Below are 26,153 nucleotides of genomic sequence, written 5' to 3' on the forward strand. Positions count from 1 at the left end.
TCCAGCCATGCCTCTCATCACCTTGTACACCTCTAACAAGTCACCTCTCTTCCTTCTTCGCTCCAGTGAGAAAAGCCCTAGTTCCCTCAACCTTTCTTCATAAGGCATGCCCTCCAATCCAGGCAGCATCTTGGTAAATCTCCTCTGCACCCTTTCCAAAGCATCCACATCCTTCCTATAATGAGGCGACCAGAACTGGACACAATATTCCAAGTGTGGTCTAACCAGGGTTTTATAAATCTGCAGCAAAGCCTCGTGGCTCTTAAACTAAATTCCCCTGTTAATGAAAGCCAACACACCATACGCCTTCTTAACAACCCTATCAACCTGGATGGCAACTTTGAGGAATCTATGTACGTGGACCCCAAGATCCCTCTGTTCCTCCACACTTCCAAGAAACCATGAAGCGATACAGAAAAGTACCTTGGGTCAAAGATTTAACAAATGTCTAACCAATACCACCAGCACAAGGAGTGCAGAAGGTCACCACCACATATTTCTCAGTGAAAGTAGTCACAGGCAATAAGAAAAATAGTTTTGACAGTATGTGCCATATTCCAAAAACAATGTTTAAAAAAATTAATTGTATTGGATAAAAACATTTTTGAATGACATGTTTGTATTCACAAAAATCTATAAAATAAAATATATTTATACTTTGATCAGAAGTATTAACAGGTATATAATTTAAAACCTACCTTTGGTGAGCCATCTTTATGAATACCAACATCATTGGTAGAAATCCCTTTAATACTCCCATCTTCATGGAACAAAATCTGGATTGTTTTTAAAAGAATGGAACTTTTAAGTAGTACAATGATTTTAAATCAGCAGAACATAAAACAGTTCAAGAACAGCAACTGGAGGAAGGACTGGGGAACTGTGTGTGTAAGCCATGTTGGCAGGGAATGGTTGTTGACTGGGGAGGGTGTTATTTACTGAGTTATGTTTACATTTGTAATTATATTATAAATTCATAAATGCCTTAATAAAATGTTTTTCAAAAGAAAAAGTTCAAGATGATAAAAGTGTGTGTGGATTGCTAAGTATTTCTTAACAGGTATTAATCTCATCAACATTTGAATTTTTGGGAAGCAGAATGCAAATTCTTCATAAATCAGGGAACGACTTTTACAGAGTAACAGAGTTTGTTAGAAGAATATATTGTAGCAATACCAAAATATCATTTTGTGAATAAATGTTATGCTTTGCTTTGAACATATTTATCAATGTACCATTAAAGATGTTCTATGCATTCCCATAAATGGATTGAATAATCTAGTCTGCAGAACATCAAAAGGGGCTGGTTTAGCACACTAGGTGCTGGTTTAGCACACTGGGCTAAATCGCTGGCTTTTAAAGCAGACCAAGGCAGGCCAGCAGCACGGTTCGATTCCCGTACCAGCTTCCCCGAACAGGTGCTGGAATGTGGCGACTAGGGGCTTTTCACAGTAACTTAATTGAAGCCTACTTGTGACAATAAGCGATTTTCATTCAGGGCTGGTTTAGCACACGGCTAGATCACTGGCTTTGAAAGCAGACTAAGGCAGGCTAGCAGCACGGTTCAATTCCTGTACCAGCCTCCCTGAACAGGCGCCGGAATGTGGCGACTAGGGGCTTTTCACAGTAACTTCATTTGAAGCCTACTTGTGACATTAAGCGATTTTCATTTTTCAAAAGCAGGGCTGACGAAAATCAGTGCTGGTACTGCAAAGGTCCATTAAAACATTTCAACAAAATATGTTTTCTTATTATTGAATAAGGTGGGACGTGACGAAGAAATGGGTATTGTTCATATTCACAAGACTTTTAGACATTTTGAATAGCCAATTAGGAAAATGTGCCATCAAATTGTCCTCATGAAAAAGTCTTTATGATACAGAACTTCCCTACTGCCTCTCTGGATGAATGCACACATGGTATGATACTAAACTTATCAGACCTGTTAATTCATGTGTGGAACAGGTTTGAAATACAATTTTTAAAAAACAACTAAATGTACAGGGTTTTTGATCTAAATCATTATTCACCTCAGAAGCTGCGTACCCTGGATACAATTCCACACCAAGTTCTTCTGCCTGTTCACCTAACCATCTAACCAAATGACCCAAACGAACAATATAATTTCCATGATTCCTCATGGGAAGGCCTGCATAGAAAACAGATGCGGGAGACAATACAGCATTTTATGAGAAAGCTTAGTTTTAAATACATGCATTAACGGTAATGAACAGTAGTACCCTAGCGGTAATGGCCCTGTCCACAAAATCAAGTATTTTTATGATGTCACAAGATATTTAACTGAGGACTAATTATTCCTGCAATTCATGGTACATGCAATATGAAATAAAAATTCCCAATACAGCTTTGCAAATTTACAACAAAATAGTTACACAAATAAAATATATTCACACTACCTGGTAACAATGGAACTGGAATTCTGTTCTTCTCTGTTAAAATACCAAATACATCTTCATTTACTGGAGTGTGTAGTGGAGCCTATTACGTACATACACAAGTTATTACATATCACATTATAAAAGAGTTGATTTGATTCTAAATATAAATCCCTAAATTAGTAGATTACCATCTCTGAATCAATTTAAATTTTGCAATGTTTTGTACGCCAATGTCAAAATTGTTTCAGATGCCTCTAAAAACACATTGCCCTTGATTAAATTTACTGGGGGCTGTTGTCCAGTAATGTAAATTCAGCTGCCTAACGTAACTCTAAAGGGGTAAATGTGGAAAATACATATTTGTTTCTAAATTAATTTAATTTCTAGATCTGGCTGATGGATTGTTTAAGAAAAAAAAGCTCAGTATGCTACAGAAAGCAGATTTTATTTGAGAATCTCTCCACATCGTCAACTCATTATATTTAGCTGGGCTTATGGATTCTGCTATGAGATTCTAAAATTTCACGTTGCTTTAGGTAAGTATTCTTCAGTTACAAAGGAATTAACTAAGCTACAGTTATTGTATAAAATTACATATAGTATTGCCTCATGCTGCCAAACTGTCAAAAGAAATTACCTTTTTATATTTATGTTATAATATCTGTCTAGTTAGAAAATTAATACTATTAAAGTAAAGAAAGAACTTGCATTTATTTTACATATTTCACAGCCTGAGGACATCCTGAAGTACTTTAGAGCCAATTATTTTTTAAAAAAAGATTTGTCTAATTAAGGGGAAATTTAGCGTGGCCAATCTACCTACCCTGAACCATCTTTGGTTTGTGGGGTTGAGACCCACGCAGACACGAGGAGAAAATGCCATAAGACAGTGACTCGGGGCTGGGGTTGAACCCGGGTCCTCGGCGCCGCGAGGCAGCAGTGCCAACCACTGCACCGCCCCCTTCGAGCCAATTGTGTTTTTTTAAAGTGAGAGTGAGGTCACTGTTTTAATGTTGGGAAATGTGGCAGGCCGTTTTCACAGCAATGTCACACAAATAACAATGAAATAATGATAATTTAATCTGCTTTACTGCCAGTGGTTGAGAGATAAAGATGGGTGAGGATAATGGGGACAACTCCCAAGCTCTTCAATTTTTTATACCTTTCTAACCCAGTACTGCAATGGAGTGTTCTGTGAGGATTTTGTGAAGTTTCTAGAGCAGGGTTGTTAATAAAGTTCTAAGATTAGACCATAAGACATAGGAGCAGAATTAGGCCACTCGGCCAATCGAGTCTGCTCCGCCATTCAATCATGGCTGATATTTTCTCATCCCCATAGATTGAGTAATCATAAAAAGTTTTAAGATTAGAACACCACAATTAGAACTATATTACTTTACCCCTTGTCAGTCATATTCCCAATGACAAAAATACTGTTATGACTGCCAAGGGGCTCCTCCCCCCTCAGTTTTTTTACAAGGATACCGTTGATCTTTTAAGTAGTGGATAGTATTGTATAACTGTATAAACTCCAAATTGTATTTTTTATGGAGGAAGCAAGCTCACATTCAACATAAAACTATTTCCTCACCCCTCTGTCCTTCCAATCTGGGAACAACTCCACCAGAGCTTTTGGATCTAGGCAGGCCCCCGAAAGGATATGACCACCAATCTGTGCAGCCTTCTCCACCAAACATACACGTAGTTCCTTGTCATGTCTACCAGCAAGCTGTTTAAGGCGGATTGCTGCGGACAGACCAGCAGGTCCTCCACCCACTATCACCACATCAGCTTCATCTGCAAACCGCTCCATGTTGACCTCTTGAAATACCAGAATAAGAAATGTGAATCTATCATATGAATTTTAAAGGTTCGGGCAAATTTGATAAATTGTAACGATTTTTCAAAAACATGCAATCATCGGATACAAAACAATAGTTACTTTGGGATGTTTCCAAAATGAAAACAAGATATAAATTCAAGCTTTGTTTCTATGCATCAATGTTTTCAGTATAATTAGAGCAATATGAAACTCATTAAATAAAGAATACTACAAATTGCAAGAAAACATGTGATGCAATACTTGGAGAACACAATTCATCTGAATGTATTTAAAATATGCATAATAATAATAATCGCTTATTGGCACAAGTAGGCTTCAATGAAGTTACTGTGAAAAGCCCCTAGTCACCACATTCTGGCACCTGTTCGGGAAGGCCGGTATGGGAATTGAACCCACGCTGCTGGCCTTGTTCTGCATTGCAAGCCAGCTGTTTAGGCCACTGTGCTAAACCAGCCCCTAATGGTGCAACGTTGAGGACCTACAACTTTAGCCAATGAGTTTGGGATGGGGTACAGTGCCTCAAATACACACAAGTAATTCTACAAAGGAATTGAGTGATGACTTGAGAATTTGGTACTGGCTCTCTCCTTTAACATCAGATTTGTGCAGAATTTCGAATGAAATAAACATAATGCACTGAATAAGAAAAGCTGGAGTGAAGGGGGTGGACAACAGAGAATGGTCCACACCCTGAAAACACAATTGCTTTAACGTGCTTGAGAGTAGACGAATGAGGGTGGAATGGGACTTCAGCCTCTCACTGGGGCAGAAGTTCTTTCCCTGGAGTTGCTGTTCAGTCCGATTGGCCAGCAGCTTCACCAGTGCCAAGAAGGCATCAGGTGGCCATTGCCTGGATTGCTGAAGAGAAAGGATCCAAAAGCCTTAAATCCGCAGAGTAATCAATTCCGAGATCTTTGTCCTGGTGGGTTTGGGCAGCCGTGTGTGCATAGGGAGTACAGTAGGGGACTAAGTACGAAGCCTTGTGGGGCCCCGGTATTGAGGACCATCAGACTCCGACTCTGACCTGGGGTGCTTCCTGAATTCCTAATTTTACTTTAAGTCAAAGGAGGCATTTTAAAACATAACTATTTTGTAAAGTCCAATGTTTGTAACACTTCAGCTCTGGAATTCCTCCCCTAAATATATATGGGCAGAGAAGGATGCAATTCATATTATACACAAACAAAATCCAATTTTGGATGTTACTGTTGACACCGAACCCGAGGAAATTTTCAGTGTAAAAATCTAACATTCTTGACAGTTACCTTTCCATCTTGAATCTTTATCCCGAGGATGGATTGTGTAATGTGTAGTGATACGGGAAATTGAAGAGGAGGAAGCATATCTTTTAGTACACACCAAGAATGGAAGAAACTCCTTCTGTATTGCTTTCAAAACATGTAGATACCTGTGCACTGTAGAGGAAAAGCATGTTAATCAAATTAATGTCTATATTGCACTGCTTTACACAACTGCCAGCTGACACAAGGATTTTGAGTAAAGAATCTGTGCTTGGCGTCAAATTATAGTACACAAAATTATGGCACCTGCATACCAGAAGTCACCATATTGACCTAAAAAAGCAATTCAATTACCTATCCTCTATGAGTCCATCTACAATTCTCACTAAGTTAGACAGGACCCAAGAGCTGAGAAAAGTATTCAAATACAAAATTTAAAAAAATTTAAACACAGGTTAAACATTTACAACCATTGGTCAACTGCAGACATTTAATTTAAAACAATTCTCTTTAAGGCTTTGGCCTGGATTTTCAGAGTCATGGAAATTCTGTGGAACTTCAAATATAGCAGCGGGATCTGAATCCGATAGTCCTTCCCCATTTCTGACAGACCCAAATTTTGCGAGGAGGCGAGTGGGCAGAATGTGACTCACACAGATGGGAAATTCAAACTCTGTAGGGCCATTGAACTCAGTACCGAGCTCAAACAAAACCTGGCCGGAATTCTCCAGTCATTGCGATTCACTTTTCTCACCGGCAGTGCATCCCAACCCGCGGATTTCACAGCAGCATCGTACGGTTACAATGGGAAATCCCATTGATAAGCGATGGGAAGATAGAATCCCATCACCAGCGAACGGTGCACTGCTGAGAAACACGCGGCTGGAGAACCGGAGAATCCCACCCCCATTTTCCCTGCACAAGGACCTTAACCCACAGCATGAGAGTTACAAACTTTTAGAGTAATCATAAATGTTCTTAAAGGTTAGGTAATGTCTACAGAATTATCAAGCTGTCAGGTTATTTAAATCCCCAGTCCATTAAAAGTTAAAAATATAGCTTGCCTCTGCCAATGAGGTAGTAAAAACCGATATTGTCCAGTTACTTAAATCCCCTGCCTTTTAATTAAAGAAAAGCTGCCTGTGAATTGAACAAAAATTTGCTCAGGTACAATAGGTATTTGTTGACATTATCACAAGGGCTTTTTGTTTTTTAATGTTTTGTTGCTTCCCATAACTATTCCAGCAAAGCGGTGGGGTGGGGGTGGAATGAAGCTCATAAGTTCAATTTTATTGACAGCTCAAAGAGGTTATTAAAGGAATAATTGTGTTTGATGTGGGAACATGAATACAACTATTTGTTTTAGAACGGATAAAGTACTTGAGGAGATTTCAATGTTTTAATTGGCTTTCATGATTTTTGTTACTACAGTGATGGCTGGAATAGATATTTAGAACTTGATTTTTATTTAATTTTAACATGGCTCCTGAGGTATACCCATGGATAGATGCGGTATGAGTTGGCATAGAGGCTCCAAGTGCAAAGGGTGGTGGGTGGGCTGGCAAGGAAAGAATAAAGGATTTTTCGGTGGGGGGGGGGGGGGGGGTGGGGGGGGGGGGGGGGGGTGTGAGCAGAGGACATGGGTTGGTATGGATGGGGCTTGGAGAATGGGTGTGGTGTGCAGATATAAAGGGTTGTGGGTCGAATATTTAACAAGACTGGGACAAAATCTAGATAACCTAAAATGGTATTTTTGAAACATGTTGGCCGAGATTCTGGCTTCCCTGCAGTGAGTTTCTCGGCAGCGGGTGGTGATCTTCCAGTCCCGCCGTGGTCAATGGGATTTCCCATTGAATCCATGCCATTGGGAAACCTGTGACTGCTGGCGGGACTGGAAGATCCCACCAATGGGATTGGAAGATCCTGCCAGCGTGAACAGCAGAACGATCCCACCCCATATCCCGTCTACTGGAAGCTCCTGTGGCTGCCTCCCATGTGTTTGGGAGCAGCGGGCTCAATTCCATCTTGTACCTGCCTCCCTGGAATTAAGATCCTGCTATTTGGGTGAGTTTCCCCCAATGTGGGTGCGGCAAATTGGGAAATCTCACATTACCCATCACGGGAGCAAAAATCTGGTTCTTTGTGTCAGATGCACCTTGTCTTTTCCCATTGTCCCCCCACCCATCCAACTATTCAGTCACACTTGGCATTACTGTATTTACTTGCCAAAACATCACATCAGTTTGATTTTCTTGCTCAAACCGCAAATATATTGGTCACCATTGTAAAAACACGGCACATTCCAAGTGAATTATCAGCAAGTAATTCTCCTTCCAAGTACAAAGAAAATGCATGATAGCCATTTCAACCATGGAAAAAATTCATTGGAGTACAAAAATACTTTTGATTTGTTTAAAGTTTATCTGAAGAAAATAAAACATTTAGTTGTTCTTGAACGTACTGGTGAGTTGAAATGCAGACCACTCATTATTCAATCTGAACTGTAACTATGCCAACTTATAAGTCAGACAGTAGCACTAACCTTTAACACACTTCCAGTGTGACAACAAACAGTTTCTTTGGGCTCCAAAGTTCAAATATGTAGGGATTATAATATGTAGACTTTGAAATATCGTGTTAGTAATGATTTAATTGTGGTTTTCAAACCATTCAAGAAATGCATTTTTACACCACAGTATGTGTGAGCAATAGTCCTTGCCCATATGACTTTTGATAACTTTGTGGTAAACAGGTTATTTACATTGGTTCTATATCTGATGTTCTCAACTTTTACCCCTACATTTGTTCAGGCATTAGGAAAAGAGGCACTGAAAATAATTTCTGAAAATGTCCCACTTTCAATCACATAACTGGAAAAGGATCATGTAGTCGAGGGCTCAAAGATAATTTATTTGATTAGAATTAAGGGATAATAGGAGAGGAGTTTTACACTACTGGGCATTTATGATGAGCCAGAGTGGGAAGCGGATATTGGAGCAAATTTACAGGCAAATTACAGAACGATGCAATAAATACAGAATGCTGACACTGGGGGGTCTGAATGCCCCTAATAGAGGCCAAGATAGCAAAATTGAAAAAGAGCATAAAGGAAATAGTTCCTCAATATGTACAAGAGATGTTTTATGATCAGCGTGTTTTTATCCTAAAAAGGAAGCATGCTGGATTTTGTTCTGGGGAATGAAGTCCAGCAAATGGAGCATATTTCAGTGAGTAAACATTTGGGGAAGTTATTTTAATATCATCACGTATTGAACAGTTAGGAAAAGACTGCTTTGGGTATGGACCAGAACCCCAATTTTAGTTATGACCATGGACTAGAACCCAACTATTTGCATTTGGTAAAACTGTGAGGAAATGTTACTGCACCACAGGCGCGAAAACACAGACCAGTAAGACAGCTTTTATGTTAACAAACTTTGCTTTGAACACAGAATTAAGCACATCAGCAACAAAGAAATAGCTTTACAGTTAACAGTTACAACATATTAACTTGCTCCCTGCAACCCGCTTCTACATTAAGCAAACCCATATATTTTACTTATGTATAAAGTTAACAACCAGGTTGTACGTGCTTATCATGGTGCAGAGTCCTTGGAGAGAGAAACCTTTTTCTAAGCACCAAGCTGAAAACAGAGTCATAAGAACATAAGAACTAGGAGCAGGAGTAGGCCATCTGGCCCCTCGAGCCTGCTCCACCATTCAATGAGATCATGGCTGATCTTTTGTGGACTCAGCTCCACTTTCCTGCCCGAACACCATAACCCTTAATTCTTCAAAAAACTATCTATCTTTATCTTAAAAACATTTAATGAAGGAGCCTCTACTGCTTCACTGGGCAAGGAATTCCATAGATTCACAACCCTTTGGGTGAAGAAGTTCCTCCTAAACTCAGTCCTAAATCTACTTCCCCTTATTTTGAGGCTATGCCCCCTAGATCAACGAGTACAGTCCCAGTCTACTCAGCTTCTCCTCGTAATCCAACCCCTTCAGCTCTGGGATTAACCTAGTGAATCTCCTCTGCACACCCTCCAGTGCCAGTACGTCCTTTCTCAAGTAAGGAGACCAAAACTGAACACAATACTCCAGGTGTGGCCTCACTAACACCTTATACAATTGCAGCAGAACCTCCCTAGTCTTAAACTCCATCCCTCTAGCAATGAAGGACAAAATTCCATTTGCCTTCTTAATCACCTGTTGCACCTGAAAACCAACGTTTTGCGACTCATGCACTAGCACACCCAGGTCTCTCTGCACAGCAGCATGTTTTAATATTTTATCATTTAAATAATAATCCCTTTTGCTGTTATTCCTCCCAAAATGGATAAACTCACATTTGTCAACATTGTATTCCATCTGCCCATTCACTTAGCCTATCCAAATCCCTCTGCAGACTTCCAGTATCCTCTGCACTTTTTGCTTTACCACTTATCTTAGTGTCGTCTGCAAACTTGGACACAGTGCCCTTGGTCCCCAACTCCAAATCATCTATGTAAATTGTGAACAGTTGTGGGCCCAACACTGATCCCTGAGGGACACCACTAGCTACTGATTGTCAACCAGAGAAACACCCATTAATCCCCACTCTTTGCTTTCTATTAATTAACCAATCCTCTATCCATGCTACTACTTCCCCTTAATGCCATGCATCTTTATCTTATGCAGTAACCTTTTGTGTGGCACCTTGTCAAAGGCTTTATGGAAATCCATATATACCACATCCATTGGCTCCCCGTTATCTACCGCACTGGTAATGTCCACAAAAAATTCCACTAAATTAGTTAGGCACGATCTGCCCTTTATGAACCCATGCTGCGTCTGCCCAATGGGACAATTTCCATCCAGATGCCTTGCTATTTCTTCCTTGATGATAGATTCCAGCATCTTCCCTACTACCGAAGTTAAGCTCACTGGCCTATAATTACCCACTTTCTGCCTACCTCCTTTTTTAAACAGTGGTGTCACGTTTGCTAATTTCCAATCCGCCGGGACCACCCTAGAGTCTAGTGAATTTTGGTAAATTATCACTAGTGCATTTGCAATTTCCCTAGCCATCTCTTTTAGCACTCTTGGATGCATTCCATCAGGTCCAGGAGACTTGTCTACCTTTAGCCCCATTAGCTTGCCCATCACTACCTCCTTGGTGATAACAATCCACTCAAGGTCCTCACCTGTCATAGCCTCATTTCCATCACTCACTGGCATGTTATTTGTGTCTTCCACTGTGAAGACCGACCCAAAAAAACCTGTTCAGTTCCTCAGCCATTTCCTCATCTCCCATTATTAAATCTCCGATTCTCATCCTCTAAAGGACCAATATTTACCTTAGCCACTCTTTTTGTTTTATATACTTGTAGAAACTTTTACTATCTGTTTTTATATTCTGAGCAAGTTTACTCTCATAATCGATCTTACTCTTCTTTATAGCTTTTTTAGTAGCTTTCTGTTGCCCCCTAAAGATTTCCCAGTCCTCTAGTCTCCCACTGATCTTTGCTACTTTGTCTGTTTTTTCCTTCAATTTGATACTCTCCCTTATTTCCTTAGATATCCACGGTCGATTTTCCCTCTTTTTACCGTCCTTCCTTTTTGTTGGTATAAACCTTTGCTGAGCACTGTGAAAAATCACTTGGAAGGTTCTCCACTGTTCCTCAACTGTTTCACCCTAAAGTCTTTGCTCCCAGTCTACCTTAGCTAGTTCTTCTCTCATCCCATTGTAATCTCCTTTGTTTAAGCACAAAACACTAGTGCTTGATTTTACCTTCTCACCCTCCATCTGTATTTTAAATTCGACCATATTGTGATCGCTCCTTCCGAGAGGATCCTAACTATGAGATCCTGAATCAATCCTGTCTCATTACACAGGACCAGATCTAGGACCGCTTGTTCCCTCGTAGGTTCCATTACATACTGTTCTAGGAAACTATCGCGGATACATTCTATAAACTCCTCCTCAAGGCTACCTTGACCGACCTGGTTAAACCAATCGACATGTAGATTAAAATCCCCCATGATAACTGCTGTACCATTTCTACATGCATCAGTTATTTCTTTGTTTATTGCCTGCCCCACCACAATGTTACTATTTGGTGGCCTATAGACTACTCCTATCAGTGACTTTTTCGCCTTACTATTCCTGATTTCCACCCAAATGGATTCAACCTTATCCTCCATAGCACCGATGTCATCCCTTACTGTTGCCCGGATGTCATCCTTAAATAACAGAGCTACACCACCTCCCTTACCATCCACTCTGTCCTTCCGAATAGTTTGATACCCTCGGATATTTAACTCCCAGTCGTGACCATCCTTTAACCATGTTTCAGTAATGGCCACTAAATCATAGTCATTCACGATGATGTGCGCCATCAACTCATTTACCTTATTCCGAATACTACGAGCATTCAGGTAAAGTACACTTATGTTGGCTTTTTTACCTCTGTTCTGAATTTTAACACCTCGATCAGTAACCTCTCCTATATTTCCTCTTAACTTTTCTCCTAATTTTCCTTGTCGTTGAACCCATATCTTCATGTAACAACCTGCCGCGTCGCTTACCATTAATGTTTTCACTTCCCGTTTTATTCCTTTTAGTATTCCTGGTCCTATTCACTGAGCTCCCCTCAGTCACTGTACCTTGAACTGTCGCCCTTTTTGATTTTTGACTATGGCTTCTCTGCCTTACAATTTCCCCCTTACTGCCTTTTGTTTCTGTCCCTGTTTTACTACCTTCCAACTTACTGCATCGGTTCCCATCCCCCTGCCACATTAGTTTAAACTCTCCCCAACAGCTCTAGCAAATACCCCCCCCTAGGACATCGGTTCCAGTCCTGCCCAGGTGCAGACCGTCCGGTTTGTACTGGTCCCACCTCCCCCAGAACCGGTTCCAATGTCCCAGGAATTTGAATCCCTCCCTCTTGCACCATCTCTCGAGCCACGCATTCATCCTATCTATCCTGACATTGCTACTCTGACTAGCTCGTGGCACTGGTAGCAATCCTGAGATTACTACCTTTGAGGTCCTACTTTTTAGTTTAACCCCTAACTCCCTAAATTCAGCTTGTAGGACCTCGTCCCTTTTTTTTACCTATATCGTTGGTGCCTATGTGCACCACGAAAGCTGGCTGTTCACCCTCCCCCCCCAGAATGTCCTGCAACCGCTCCGAGACATCCTTGACCCTTGCACCAGGGAGGCAACATACCATCCTGGAGTCTCGATTGCGTCCGCAGAACCGCCTGTCTATTCCCCTTACAATTGAGTCCCCTATCACTATAGCCCTGCCATTCTTCTTCCTGCCCAGCTGCGCAGCAGAGCCAGCCATGGTGCCATGAACCTGGCTGCTGCTCCCTTCCCCTGGTGAGCTATCTCCCTCAACAGTATCCAAAGCGGTATATCTGTTTTGCAGGGAGATGACCGCAGAGGACACCTGCACTGCCTTCCTACTCTTGTTCTGTCTTTTGATCACCCATTTTCTATCTCCCTCAGTACCTTTCACCTGCGGTGTGACCAACTCACTAAACGTGCTATCCACGACGTCCTCAGCATCGCGGATGCACCAAAGTGAGTCCATCCGCAGCTCCAGAGCCGTCAAGCGGTCTAACAGGAGCTGCAACTGGACACACTTCTTGCACGTGAAGGAGCCAGGGACAGTGGACGTGTCCCTGAGCTCCCACATCGCACACGAGGAGCATGACACGGGTATGAGATCTCCTGCCATGTCTTAAACCTTCGGTTAACTTCAACAATTACAATTTACCCCCCAAAAGCAACTCCTTTGTCCAGACAGACCTGGCCATTCCCATTAAGTACACCAGTTGCACAGCATTCTTTTGTCTTCTGTTACAAGATGTGCCTCGATTTGTTTAGCCAGACTCAACTGTTACATTACATTAGTTAGCTATCAGCAAACAGATAAATGACTTTCAATATATATTAGCAAAACACTTACCCTGCAAAATCACTGATTACCTCACTATCAATCACACCTTTAGCAGACATACTGCCTGTCAGCATTTCAACCAAGATTTTCTTTTTTTTAATAAACATTTTATTAAGGCATTTATGGTCTTTGAACAATAACAGAAGAAACAGTGTACATACAAATATAAACAGTGCAAAAGCCGTCTTCCTCCCTCACAGGTCCCACCTTTTCTAACACACTACTCTTAAACTAAACTAAACCCCAAACCCCCCCCTCCCCTTTTCTGCTGACGGTTAATTTTCCCCAAAGAAGTCGACGAACAGCTGCCACCTCCGGAGACGAACCCCAACATTGACCCTCTCAGGGCGAACTTGATTTTCTTCAGGCACTCTCAGGGCGAACTTCATTTTCTTCAGACAGAGAAAGTTAGCCATGTCAGTTAGCCAGGTCTCCGACTTCGGGGGCTTTGAGTTCCTCCAAGCTAATAATATCCATCTCCGGGCTACCAGAGAGGCAAAGGCCAGAACGCCTGCCTCTTTCTCCTCCTGGATTCCTGGGTCTTCCGACACTCCAAAAATCGCCAGCTCTGGACTCGGCGCCACCCTTGTTTTCAACACCTTGGACATGACATCCGCAAACCCCTGCCAGAATCCCCAAAGCTTCGGACATGCCCAGAACATAGGGACATGGTTCGCTTGTCCTCCCGCACATCTTGCACACCTATCTTCTACCCCAAAGAACCTGCTCACCCGGGCCACTGTCATGTGAGCACAGTGAACGACCTTGAACTGTATCAGGCTGAGCCTGGCACATGATGTGGACGTGTTGACTCTGCTCAACGTGTCCGCCCAGAGCCCATTCTCTATCTCTCCTCCTAACTCCTCTTCCCATTTGTGTTTCAGCTCCTCGGTCTGCATTTCCTCTGACCCCATGAGTTCCTTATAAATGTCCAAAACCCTCCCTTCTCCCACCCACATTCTGGAAACTACCCTATCCTGTATCCCCCTTGGTGGTAGGAGTGGGAAGTTTGCGTAGGAAGTCCCGCGCTTGCAGGTATCTAAACTCGTTCCCTCCCGTCAATTCAAATTTATCCTCAAACTCCCTCAGGCTGGGAAAGCTCCCCTCTATAAACATATCTCCCATCCTCTCGATCCCTGCTCTCTGCCTTCTCTGGAACCCTTCATCTAACTTCCCCGGGCAAACCAGTGATTATTGCAGATTAGAGACCAGACTGATGCTCCCTCTGCTCCCACATGTCTCCTCCATTGCCCCAGACTCTCAGGGCCGCAACCACCACCGGGCTGGTGGAGTACGGTGCTGGCGGACACGGCAGAGGCACCATTACCAATGCCCCCAAACTAGTGCCCTTACACGATGCCGCCTCTTCTCACTCCCACGATATGACCCCCCCCCGCCACCACCCACTTCCTAATCATGGCTATATTCGCCGCCCAGTAATAATCACTAAAATGCGGCAGCGCCAGCCCGCGCCCACCCCCCCCCACCCCCCGGCTGCGCTCCAGCATTCCCTTTTTAACTCGCGCGGTCTTACCCACCCATACAAAGCCAGAGATCACCTTGTTGACCCGTTTAAAAAAGGACCGTGGAATAAAGACGGGGAGACACTGAAACATAAACAGGAATCTCAGGAGGACCGTCATTTTAACTGTCTGTATCCTCCCAGCCAGTGACAGGGGAGCACGTCCCACCTTCGGAAATCCTCCTTCATTTGGCTACTAGTCGGGCCAGATTTAGTTTGTGCAGTCGTTCCCATTCCCGCACCACCTGGATGCCTAGGTACCGGAAGCTTATCCCCCACTACTCTAAACGGCAGCTCCCCCAATCGCCTCTCCTGTCCCCTTGCCTGGATCGTGAACATTTCATTTTTCCCCATGTTCAATTTATAACCCGAAAACCGGCCAGAATCCCCCAGAATCCTCATAATTTCTTCCATCCTTTCCAGTGGGTCCGACACATACAAGAGCAGGTCGTCTGTGTATAGCGAGACTCTGTGTTCCACTGCACCCCCCCGGACCAGTCCCTTCCAGCCACTTGAGGCTCTCAACGCAATTGCCAGCGGCTCGATGGCCAGTACGAACAACAGTGGGGAGAGGGGGCATCCCTGCCTCGTCCCCCGGTGCAGCCTAAAATAGCCCGATGTCAACCTGTTCGTCCAAACACTCACCACAGGCGCCTGATGCAGCAGCCTGACCCAGTCAATGAAGCCCCGTCCAAATCCGAACCACCCCAGTACCCCCCAGAGATAATCCCATTCCACCCGATCAAATGCCTTCTCTGCGTCCATTGCGACCACTATCTCCACGTCACTACTCTCTGGGGGCATCATGATTACTTTCAGCAGCCTTCTTATGTTGACCGCCAACTGCCTTCCCTTAACAAATCCCGTCTGGTCCTCCCCAATCATGTCCGGAACGCAGTCTTCAATTCTTGAGGACTAGATCTTAGCCAACAGTTTGGCGTTTACATTTAGTAGGGAGATCGGTCTGTAGGACCCGCATAGCTCCGGGTCCTAATCCCGTTTCAAGATCAGTGAGTTAGTGGCCTGTGACATCATCGGGGGAAGCCCCCCTCTCTCCCTTGCCCCATTAAATGTCCTCATCAGCAGTGACCCCAGTATCCCAGAGAACTTTTTGTATAACTCCACTGGGTACCCGTCCGGTCCCAGAGCTTTACACGACTGCATGGCCTTCGGCCCTTCTGCTATCTCTTCCAACCCAATGGGGCCCCCAGCCCTTCAACCAATTCTTCGTCAACCTTTGGGAACCTCAGCCTCCCTAAGAATTGCCTCATCACCTCCAGCCCAGCTGGGGGTTCTGACTCATACAGCTTGCTGTAGAATTCCTTAAACGCCTTGTTGACCCCAGCTGAATCTCCAACCAGGTTCCCATCCCTGTCCCTTACTTTCCCAATCTCCCTGGCTGCCTCCTGCTTTCTAAGCTGCTGCGTAAACATTCTACTGGCCTTCTCCCCAGAGTCATAAATCGCCCCCTCGCATTCCTCAGCTGCTCCACTGCCTTCCCTATAGTTAACAAGCCAAAGTCCACCTGTAGCCTCCGTCGTACCTTTAGAAGCCCTGCCTCGAGGGCCTCCGCATAACTCCTGTCAACCTGTAGTATTTCCTTTATTAGTCGGTCTGTCTCTTCTCTGTCTACCTTCTCCCTGTGGGCCCGTATCGAGATCAGCTCCGCTCTAACCACTGCCTTCAGCGCCTCCCAGACCACTGCAGCCGAAACTTCCCCCGTGTCGTTGACTTCCAGATAGTTCTGGATACATCTCCTCAGCCGCCCACACACCTCCTCATCCGCTAAAAGTCCCACGCCCAGCCTCCAGTGCCACTCTCCTTGCTCACCTGTAGGTCAACCCAGTGTCGGGCATGATCCGAGATCGTGATTGCTGAATACTCAGTGTCCATTACCCCCGTCAGCAAAGCCCTATTCAGGATAAAAAATTCAATCCGGGAGTACATTTTATGCACGTACGAGTAGAAGGAAAACTCCTTCACTCTCGGACGCCCAAATCTCCATGGGTCCACCCCCCACCCCCGCATCTGCTCCATAAACCCCTTTAGCTCCTTTGCCATTGCTGGCACCCTGCCTGTCCTTGAGCTGGACCGGTCTAGCCCTGGGTTAATGACTGTGTTGAAGTCCCCCCCCCCCCCCCCCCCCCCCCCCCCCCCCCCCATGACCAGCATATGTGAATCCAGGTCCGGGATCTTCCCAACATCCTCCTTATGAACTCCACATCATCCCAATTTGGCGCGTACACATTCACGAGCATCACTGGCAGCCCCTCCAGCTTCCCACTGACCACGATGTACCGGCCTCCACACCCGCAACTATTTTTCCCACCTTGAATGACACTCGCTTGTTGATCAGGATTGCGAGCCCTCTAGTCTTCAAGTCCAGCCCAGAGTGGAAAACCTGCCCGACCCATCCCTTCCTTAATCTGACCTGGTCAGCTGGCTGGGGGGCTTCTCCCCCCCCCCCCCCCCCCCCCCCAATCAGCCATCACCCTTCTTGGGCCAGTTGCCAGCCCACGCCCCACGCATCCACAGGCCCGCCCCCAGGCTGCCTCCGTCCCCGACTTCCCTATTGTCCCACAGCAAAAGTCCCTCCCCTGTCAACAGACTCTTGCCCCCCCCCAACGCCCCCCAGTAACAGCACTATACAAACAGCCCCAGGAGGCAACTTCTGTATTGAAGGGCAGGATTGGCAAGCTCATAAATATCGTAAATGCTTTATTTGTCTATTGATTAAGGGAGTGAGTCACCAACTCTCATTAAATGATCGAGGTGAAATTGCACATTGACTCGGAGGCAAATTTATATGATCCGATCCAAATGGGATTCAGACCGTTTTGTGATTCTGCACATATTTGTTTTAAATCTCTCCACACCACTGACCATAAAAACTATAATTCCCTTCTCTCTCTATTTTAATTAAATGCCTGCCCACTTGTGCTGATTTCATGTGTCTGTGAAGGTGGATGTATTCAATCGCACAACTCAGCCAGCTCACATAACTCTCAGTGGTTTCAACACTTTGAATATGGAAGGCACCATATCCTTGAGAATGGGGAGACGGGATGACTGAATAAGGATATGCCTTTACTTTCTCTTACACTTCATTTTAGCTTTGAGCATTGTTTCAAAGTTCAGTGATAAAAAAGAAATGGCTGAATGTTTCAGGTCGATGACCTTCCATCACAGTCATCAAGTTGATGCACGATCAATTACAATTAAAGACGAGGTAGTAACATAACTGAAGGCTTTAATAGACTAGAACTGTTCCCCAGCAGCTTCGGTACAGAATGAGGGCTGCTGGGACGGCACCGGTTCTTATACCCAGTCTGTCAGGCCGGAGCAACATACCAAACAGTCAGTGGTAAACTCCTAGGTTTAACCAATGGTCTTCAGCCTCTCGGATACTGCAATACCTGATAATACCACATTCACCCCCTGTTAAAAAGAGTCCGGCGGGGGTGGTGGCCAGTGGTTACAATTGCATCTAACATGGTATGATCAGCTATGGAGGTACCGTGATACCTCCTTACAGGGTTGTCGAGAATATTTACAAGCGTGGAAGCTATATACATTCAGTGTTCATTTACAGTTACAGTTACACTGAAGCAATCAGTCGGTCAGGTAGCCTGGTCGTCCTCCTGGATCGTCTGAGCTTGGGTGGTGATTCTGGTGGGGGTCCGGGCGTCTGCGACTCGGGGAGCGTGGCTTTGGCCTCCATGGCAGCTTCGTCACCCCTAGACGGCGCTGGTGGGGCAATAGGTTGACACGAGAGGGGGGCGCCTGTAGGGGGCGTCGGTGGGTGGGAGGGCCTAGGCAGGAGCGGCGGGAGGACTTACCCTCCTGTGAGGTGCTTTGGAGGGGGGGGTGGGGGTAAGGGTTCGGATGCGTGTGGAGTTCCGGCGGGCGCCAGGTCCCAGAGGGAGACTGTATTTTGCCGGCCGTCAGGGAACACCACGTAGGCGTACTGGGGGTTAGCGCGCAGCAGGTGGACCCTCTCGACCAACGGGTCCGACTTGTGCGCCCGCATGTGCTTTTAGAGCAGGATGGGTCCGGGTGTTGCTAGCCAGGTTGGGAGCGAGGTCCCAGAGAAGGACTTCCTGGGGAAGACAAGGAGACGTTCATGAGGTGTCTGGTTGGTAGTTGTACAGAGCAGTGACTGGATGGCGTGGAGGGCCTCCGGGAGGACTTCTTGCCAGCGGGAGACTGGGAGATTCCTGGATCGTAGGGCCAGTAGAACGGTCTTCCAGACCGTTCCGTTCTCCCTCTCTACCTGCCCATTTCCCCGGGGGTTGTAACTGGTCGTCCTGCTTCAGGCATTGACCCTGTTGAGCAGGAATTGACGCAGTTCGTCGCTCATAAAGGAGGACCCCCCTACCACTGTGTATGTACGCGGGGAAACCGAACAGTGTAAAGATACCCTGGAGGGCCTTGATGACGGTGGTTGCGGTCATGTCGGGGCAGGGGATGGCGAAGGTGAACCGGGAGTACTCGTCAATCACGTTCAGGAAGTAAGTGTTGCGGTCGGTGGAGGGGAGGGGACCTTTGAAGTCCATGCTGAGGCGTTCAAAGGGACGGGAAGCCTTTATCAGGTGCGCCCTCTCTGGCCGGTAGAAGTGCGGTTTGCACTCCGCTCAGATTTGGCAGTCCCTTGTGGCTGTCCTGACCTCCTCGATGGAGTAGGGCAGGTTGCGGGTCTTAATGAAGTGGAAAAAATGAGTGACCCCCGGGTGGCATAGGTTCTCGTGGAGGGCTCGGAGGCGGTCCACTTGTGCGGTGACACATGTGCCGCGGGACAGGGCATCAGGAGGCTCGTTTAGCTTCTCGGGACGATACAAGATCTCGTAGTTGTAGGTGGAGAGTTCTATCCTCCACCGCAAAATCTTGTCGTTTTATATCATGCCCCCTGTGCATTATCGAACATGAACGCCACCGACCGTTGGTCAGTGAGGAGAGTGACTCTCCTGCCGGCCAGGCAATGCCTCCAATGTCGCACAGCTTCTACTATGGCTTGTGCCTCTTTTTCGACCGAGGAATGGCGAATTTCGGAAGCATGGAGGGTACGGGAGAAGAAGGCCACAGGTCTGCCCGCTTGGTTGAGGGTGGCGGCCAGAGCCACGTCGGACGCATCGCTCTCGACCTGGAAGGGGAGGGACTCGTCGATGGCGCGCATCGTGGCCTTTGCAATGTCTGCTTTGATGCGGCTGAAGGCCTGGCGGACCTCCGTCGACAGGGGGAAGGTTGTGGACTGGATTAGGAGTCAGGCTTTGTCTGCATAGTTAGGGACCCATTGGGCGTAATAGCTGAAAAACCCGAGGCAGCGCTTGAGGGCCTTGGGGCAGTGAGGGAGGGGGAACTCCATTAGGGGGCGCATGCGTTCAGGATCGGGGCCTAGAACTCCATTTCGCACTACGTAGCCTAGAATGGCTAGACGGTCAGTGCTATATACGCATTTATCCTTATTATACGTTAAGGATTTTCGCAGTCTGGAGAAATTTTCAGAGGTTGGTGTCGTGGTCCTGCTGGTCATGGCCGCAGATGGTGACGTTATCAAGATACGGGAACGTTGCGCGTAAGCCGTACCGGTCAACCATTCGGCCCATCTCGCGTTGGAAGACCGAGACCCCGTTAGTGACACCAAAGGGAACCCTTAAAAAATGATAGAGCCGCCCATCTGCTTCGAAGGCAGTGTATTTGCGGTCACTAGCACGGAGGGGTAGCTGTTGGTAGGCGGATTTGAGATCCACCGTGGAGAAGACCTTACATTGAGCGATCCTGTTTACCAGGTCGGATAGGTGGTTCAGTGGTAGAATTCTCGCCTGCCACGCGGGAGGCCCGGGTTCGATTCCCGGCCAATGCAACTGTTTGGGCAGCACGGTAGCATTGTGGATAGCACAATTGCTTCCCAGCTCCAGGGTCCCAGGTTCAATTCCGGCTTGGGTCACTGTCTGTGCGGAGTCTGCACATCCTCCCCGTGTGTGCGTGGGTTTCCTCCGGGTGTTCCGGTTTCCTCCCACAGTCCAAAGATGTGCAGGTTAGGTGGATTGGCCATGATAAATTGCCCTTAGTGTCCAAAATTGCCCTTAGTGTTGGGTGGGGTTACTGGGTTGTGGGTATAGGGTGGAGGTGTTTACCTTGGGTAGGGTGCTCTTTCCAGGAGCCGGTGCAGACTCAATGGGCCAAATGGCCTCCTCCTGCACTGTAAATTCTATGATAATCTATGATATGCGAGGGAGAGGGTACGCATCCAGCTGCGTGAACCTATTGATGGTCTGACTGTAGTCAATGACCATCCTATGTTTCTCCCCGGTCTTTCCCACCACTACTTGAGCTCTCCAGGGACTGTTGCTAGCTTCAATGACCCCTTCCCTCAGTAGCCTTTGGACCTCTGACCTGATGAAGGTCCGGTCCTGGGCACTGTACCGTCTGCTCCTGGTGGCGCCGGGTTTGCAATCCAGGGTGCGGTTCACAAACAGGGGAGGTGGGTCGACCTTAAGGGTCGCGAGGCCGCAGACAGTAAGGGGGGTATAGGGCCGCCAAATTTGAAGTTTGCAAGTTACATTGGAAGTCCAACCCCATGAGTGTAGCCGCGCAGAGGTGCGGCAGGACATAAAGGCGGAACTTGTTGAATTTCCTGCCTTGGACAGTGAGGTTTGCTAGGCAGAACCCCTTTATCTCCACCGAGTGTGACCCGGAGGCCAGGGAGATTCTTTGGTTTACAGGGTGGGTAACAAGTGAACAGCGCCTTACCGTGTCGGGGTGTATAAAGCTTTCCGTGCTCCCAGAGTCGATCAGGCAGGATGTCTCGTGGCCGTTGATGAAGACTGTCGTCGTAGCTGTTGCGAGTGTCCGAGGTCGATTTTGGTCCAGAATCACCGAGGCCAGATGAAGTAGTTGCGGGTTTTGATCGGGCAGCGCGTAGTCGGCCGTGCTGGGGGCCTGGGCCCCATCCAGGATGGCGGCTCCCAAGGGTCGCACATGGTGGTTGGGGATGGACAAAATGGCGGCGGGGATGGACAAAATGGCGGCGCCCATCCGTCCAGCGTGGTGTCCGAGGGGCAAGATGGCCGCGCCGGTGGGTCGCACGTGGCCCTAGGATAGGGGGGTGGCGGTGAGTGCTGGCCGCCTGGGGCCCGAAGGGTAGGTTGCCACGGCGGTCCGGAGTCGTTGGAGACCGCGGCCACGGCTCATGCCTGGCAGACCCCCACAAAATGGCCCTTCTTGCCGCACCCTTTGCAGGTGGAGGTGCGGGCCGGGCAGCGCTGGCGGGGTTGCTTCGCCTGCCCGCAGAAGAAACAGCGGGGCCCAACGGAGTTAGCGGGCCACCATACAGCGCAGGCCTGCGGGGACATGGGGAAGGTCTGTGGGGCTGCCGCTACGGGATGCCACGCAGCCCAGGGCCGCGTGGGGCCGCCGCGCGGTCGGGCGCACAGGATTGCGCGTTTCTGGAGGCAACGTCCATGGACCCTGCCAGGGCCCCTGCCTCTCTAAGTCCCAGGGTGTCTTTTTCTAAGAGCCTTTGGCGAAACTCTGAGGAGCTCATACCTGCTACTAAGGCATCCTGGATTAGGAGTTCCGTGTGCTCGCTCCCCAAAACTTGCGGGCAGCCACAGTTTCTGCCCAGCACCAGTAGCGCACGGTAGAACCCCTCCAAAGATTCCCCAGGGCTTTGCCGTCTAGTTGCAAGCAGGTGACGTGCATAGACCTGATTTACAGGACTGATATAATGTCCTTTTAACAGTTCGATTGCAGCATCGAAGTCCTCCGCCTCCTCGATGAGGGTGTAGATCCCAGGGCTTACCCTGGAGTGCAGGAGAGGCAGTTTCTGTTCTCCTGAGGGTGCGCCTCCGGCCGTCTCGAGGTAGCATTTAAAGCACGCCAGCCAGTGCTTAAATATCGCCGCCATGTTCTCCGCGTGGGGGCTGAGTTGTAGACACTCTGGCTTGCTTTGGAGATCCATCCTTTCAGCTTAAGTGTAGTCTATTAAATTGATGCACGATCAATTACAATTAAAGACGAGGTAGTAACATAACTGAAGGCTTTAATAGACTAGAACTGTTCCCCAGCAGCTTCGGTACAGAATGAGGGCTGCTGGGACGGCACCGGTTCTTATACCCCGCCTGTCAGGGCGGAGCTACACACCAAACAGCCAATGGTAAACTCCTAGGTTTAACCAATGGTCTTCAGCCTCTCGGGTACTGCAATACCTGATAATACCACATAAGTGCTGCCTGATCTGCTGACTATTTCCAGTATGGTCTGTTTTAAATTCTGGTACTTCGCATCCTGGGGGTCCGTTCGCTCAATTATCACTCAATGTTGACATACGTTCAACGCACCAGGGGCTACTAGATAGTGATTAAGAACAGGAAATCTAGATGATCCTGTTTCTCTCCCTTGTCTGGGACAAGGAAGCGTTAGTGTCCCGACCATTGCCTAGACTCAGGGAAAACTGGGGAAGCGAACGGAATGTGAATTTCGAAGGTCGGCCGGCGTGGGTCCCGAAGGTTGGCCCGTTGGCAGAAGTGGGTCCCGTGAAAAAAAGTTTGAAAAACAATGATCTTGAGAATGCTGCCAATGTAGCAATTAAGGAGAAGGTAACAACATTGGATAGAATAAGAATTGATAAAGAGGTGTTACTTGAGGAGTGACAGTTCTCAAAATAGAAATGTAGAAAGTAGAAAAGGGGTGGGACAGTGGCAGAGTGGTTAGCACTGTTGCCTCACAGCGCCATGCCCTGGGTTCAATTGCTGCCTTGAGTGACTGTGTGGAGACATTGGATAGGATAAGAATTGATAAAGAGTTATTACTTGAGGTGTGACAGTTCTCAAAGTAGAAATGTAGGAAGTAGAAAACGGGCGGCACACTGGTTAGCACTGCTACCTCACAGCACTAGGGAGCTGGGTTCAATTCCTGCCTTGGGTGACTGTGTGTGTGGAGTTTGCACTTTCTCCCTGTGTCAGTGTGGGTTTCCTCCGGATGCTCCTGTTTCCTCCCACGGTCCAAAGATGAGCAGGTTAGGTGGATTGGCCTTGCTAAATTTCCCCTAAGTGTCTAATGGTGTGCAATTTAGATGGAGTTGTAGGGGAGTGGGTCTAGGTACTTTCCAAAAGTTGGCGCACAATCGATGGGCCAAATGGCCTCCTTCTGCACTATAGGATTTCTATGGGAAATGTCAGCCAGTATAGATAACAGAAGGAAGTAAGGGAGGTGGTTATGGAGACTGGCTACAATCTTCCAATTCTCCTTAGACATGGCGTGTTGACAGGAAACTGGGGGTTTGCAAATGTTGCACTTCTGCTCAAGAAAAGAGGGGCTAATCAATCTTTGGAGAAACCTTTAGATACAGTATAACCTGGTAAAACATTACTTGGAAAAGTGTTGGCTAATTAACTCATGTCAGCATGGACATATGGTTAAGTGGCAAATCCTGTCTGACACATTCACTTCAGTTATTTGATGAAGTAGCAGAGTAAATGATGTTAGGAAACCAAAGGTACTTTTAAGGGATTTGGATTGGTAAATATTAGAAATAAAGCAATGTTTTAAATGGGGTTAATTTAATGTTTCTGTGCCTGAAAGGGTAAAGCCTAAAGTTAGATTCATGCTGGACAAAGATGTTTGTATGTGTGGGTGTTGGTTTCAATTCCAACTGTGATCCTATTGTGCTTAGAGAGGGCTATGCCGTGAAGAGGAAATAAACTAGCAATGGTTGCTAAGCAACTGGGGTCTTGTAAGGTAGAGAAGCTTTTAAGTTTTAGTTTAGCTAATTGGATTGCAGTTGGGGATAGGTAGTGAGAGAGAAGGTAGCTCTCACAGCTCTGCAAAAAGTGTTGGTTTTAGAAGGCAAAAGAACATCTCTCAGCCTTGCTAGAAGATATACTATGGAGTAATGGTTAAGAAAACAGAACAGAGGAAACTGGCAACCAGAACAGATTACTGTTCAGTAAACTCACAATGAGTTGAAAAGGCATTGGATCGCGAAGGCCAGGAAGATATCTGCTGCGATGTGAATATGTGAGAAATTACTAGTTTGGGAGACATTATTTGAAATAATTGTGGAAATTTATTGGCTGGACCTCAAAGTTTGTGCAAAAATCTTTAAGACAAAGGAAACCTGAAGGGAGAAGTTTAAAACCTGAAAGCAAAATCTTGAGGGAAGCAGTTCTGGGAAAGCACAATTGAAAAGATTTGAAAGCGCAACTTTTTAAGCGGAATTTGAAATTACTCGTGTGGAAGCCGGAGTTCAGTGAAACAAGGTGGCTCTGGGAAGAATTTTGAGAAGAAATCCACAGACATTCACTTGTTTTCAGAGAGGAGTGTGTCTTACTAGTCATCTTCTGTGCTTAAAAGGGATTTTTTTGTTAGTGAGAACACTGTATCTTAACATGTACTTTGCAATCCATGTTAATCTTTAAATCTGTGTGCATTTGTTAAACTGGGTGGGGGGGAAGAGGAAGGGAGTACTGTATTATAATCCAATTTAAATGTTTTTTTTCTTGTTGTTAAAACTAATTAGTGGGACTTCCGGGTGCGGCGATGACCAGTTGAGTCGCACGTTTCGGCAGCTCCCGATGGAACGGACTTTTGGGCTCTTAATAAGAGCCCCAACGGCAATTTTAACGGCTAAAAGTGCTGTGCGGTGAACCAGAAGGGAATCCCCCCTGGATACGGATGAAAATAGGAGAGGAAGGTGGCCGGATTGCGGTGGATCCTTTAGAGCAGCGGCAAGGAAGGCAAGCAAAAACCAAGATGGCGTCGGAAGGTGGCAGTTTAATATGGGGCCCTGAACAACACGAGTTTTTGAAACGCTGCGTGGAAGAACTCAAAAAGGAAATGAAGAAGGAGCTGTTGGCCCCGATATTACAGGCGATCGAAGGGCTAAAGGAGGAGCAAAAGACCCAGGAGCGGGAGCTTCGGGTCGTGAAGGCAAAGGCTGCCGAGAATGAGGATGACATACAGGGCCTGGTGGTGAAGACGGAGATGCACGAGGCACACCATAAACGATGTGTGGAAAGGCTGGAGGCGCTGGAGAACAACGCGAGGAGGAACAACCTAAGGATTCTTGGTCTTCCTGAAGGTGCGGAGGGAGCGGACGTCGGGGCATATGTGAGCACGATGCTGCACTCGTTAATGGGAGCGGAGGCCCCGGCGGGTCCGCTGGAGGTGGAGGGAGCATACCGAGTGATGGCG

General features: G+C 46.6%; 1 protein-coding gene and 1 non-coding gene across 6 annotated transcripts in view; one reads left to right on the top strand and one right to left on the bottom strand.

The window, feature by feature from the left end:
- Positions 1-26,153, bottom strand: part of etfdh (electron transfer flavoprotein dehydrogenase) — a 136,211-nt gene that overhangs the window by 80,683 nt on the left and 29,375 nt on the right. For all 5 annotated transcript variants that reach the window (XM_072495779.1, XM_072495778.1, XM_072495781.1 and 2 more), the window contains exons 2-6: positions 5,508-5,657; positions 3,991-4,220; positions 2,418-2,499; positions 2,031-2,149; positions 699-776 (exon numbers count right to left, since the gene is read on the bottom strand). In XM_072495779.1, the coding sequence (XP_072351880.1) occupies positions 699-776; positions 2,031-2,149; positions 2,418-2,499; positions 3,991-4,220; positions 5,508-5,657 (659 nt within the window). The remainder of the gene's footprint in view (positions 1-698; positions 777-2,030; positions 2,150-2,417; positions 2,500-3,990; positions 4,221-5,507; positions 5,658-26,153) is intronic.
- trnag-gcc (transfer RNA glycine (anticodon GCC)) lies at positions 20,750-20,820 on the top strand. The gene has a single exon. It is a non-coding gene; the product is annotated as a tRNA-Gly (tRNA).

Source organism: Scyliorhinus torazame, chromosome 3, assembly GCF_047496885.1.
Source record: "Scyliorhinus torazame isolate Kashiwa2021f chromosome 3, sScyTor2.1, whole genome shotgun sequence".
NCBI classification, from domain to species: domain Eukaryota; kingdom Metazoa; phylum Chordata; class Chondrichthyes; order Carcharhiniformes; family Scyliorhinidae; genus Scyliorhinus; species Scyliorhinus torazame.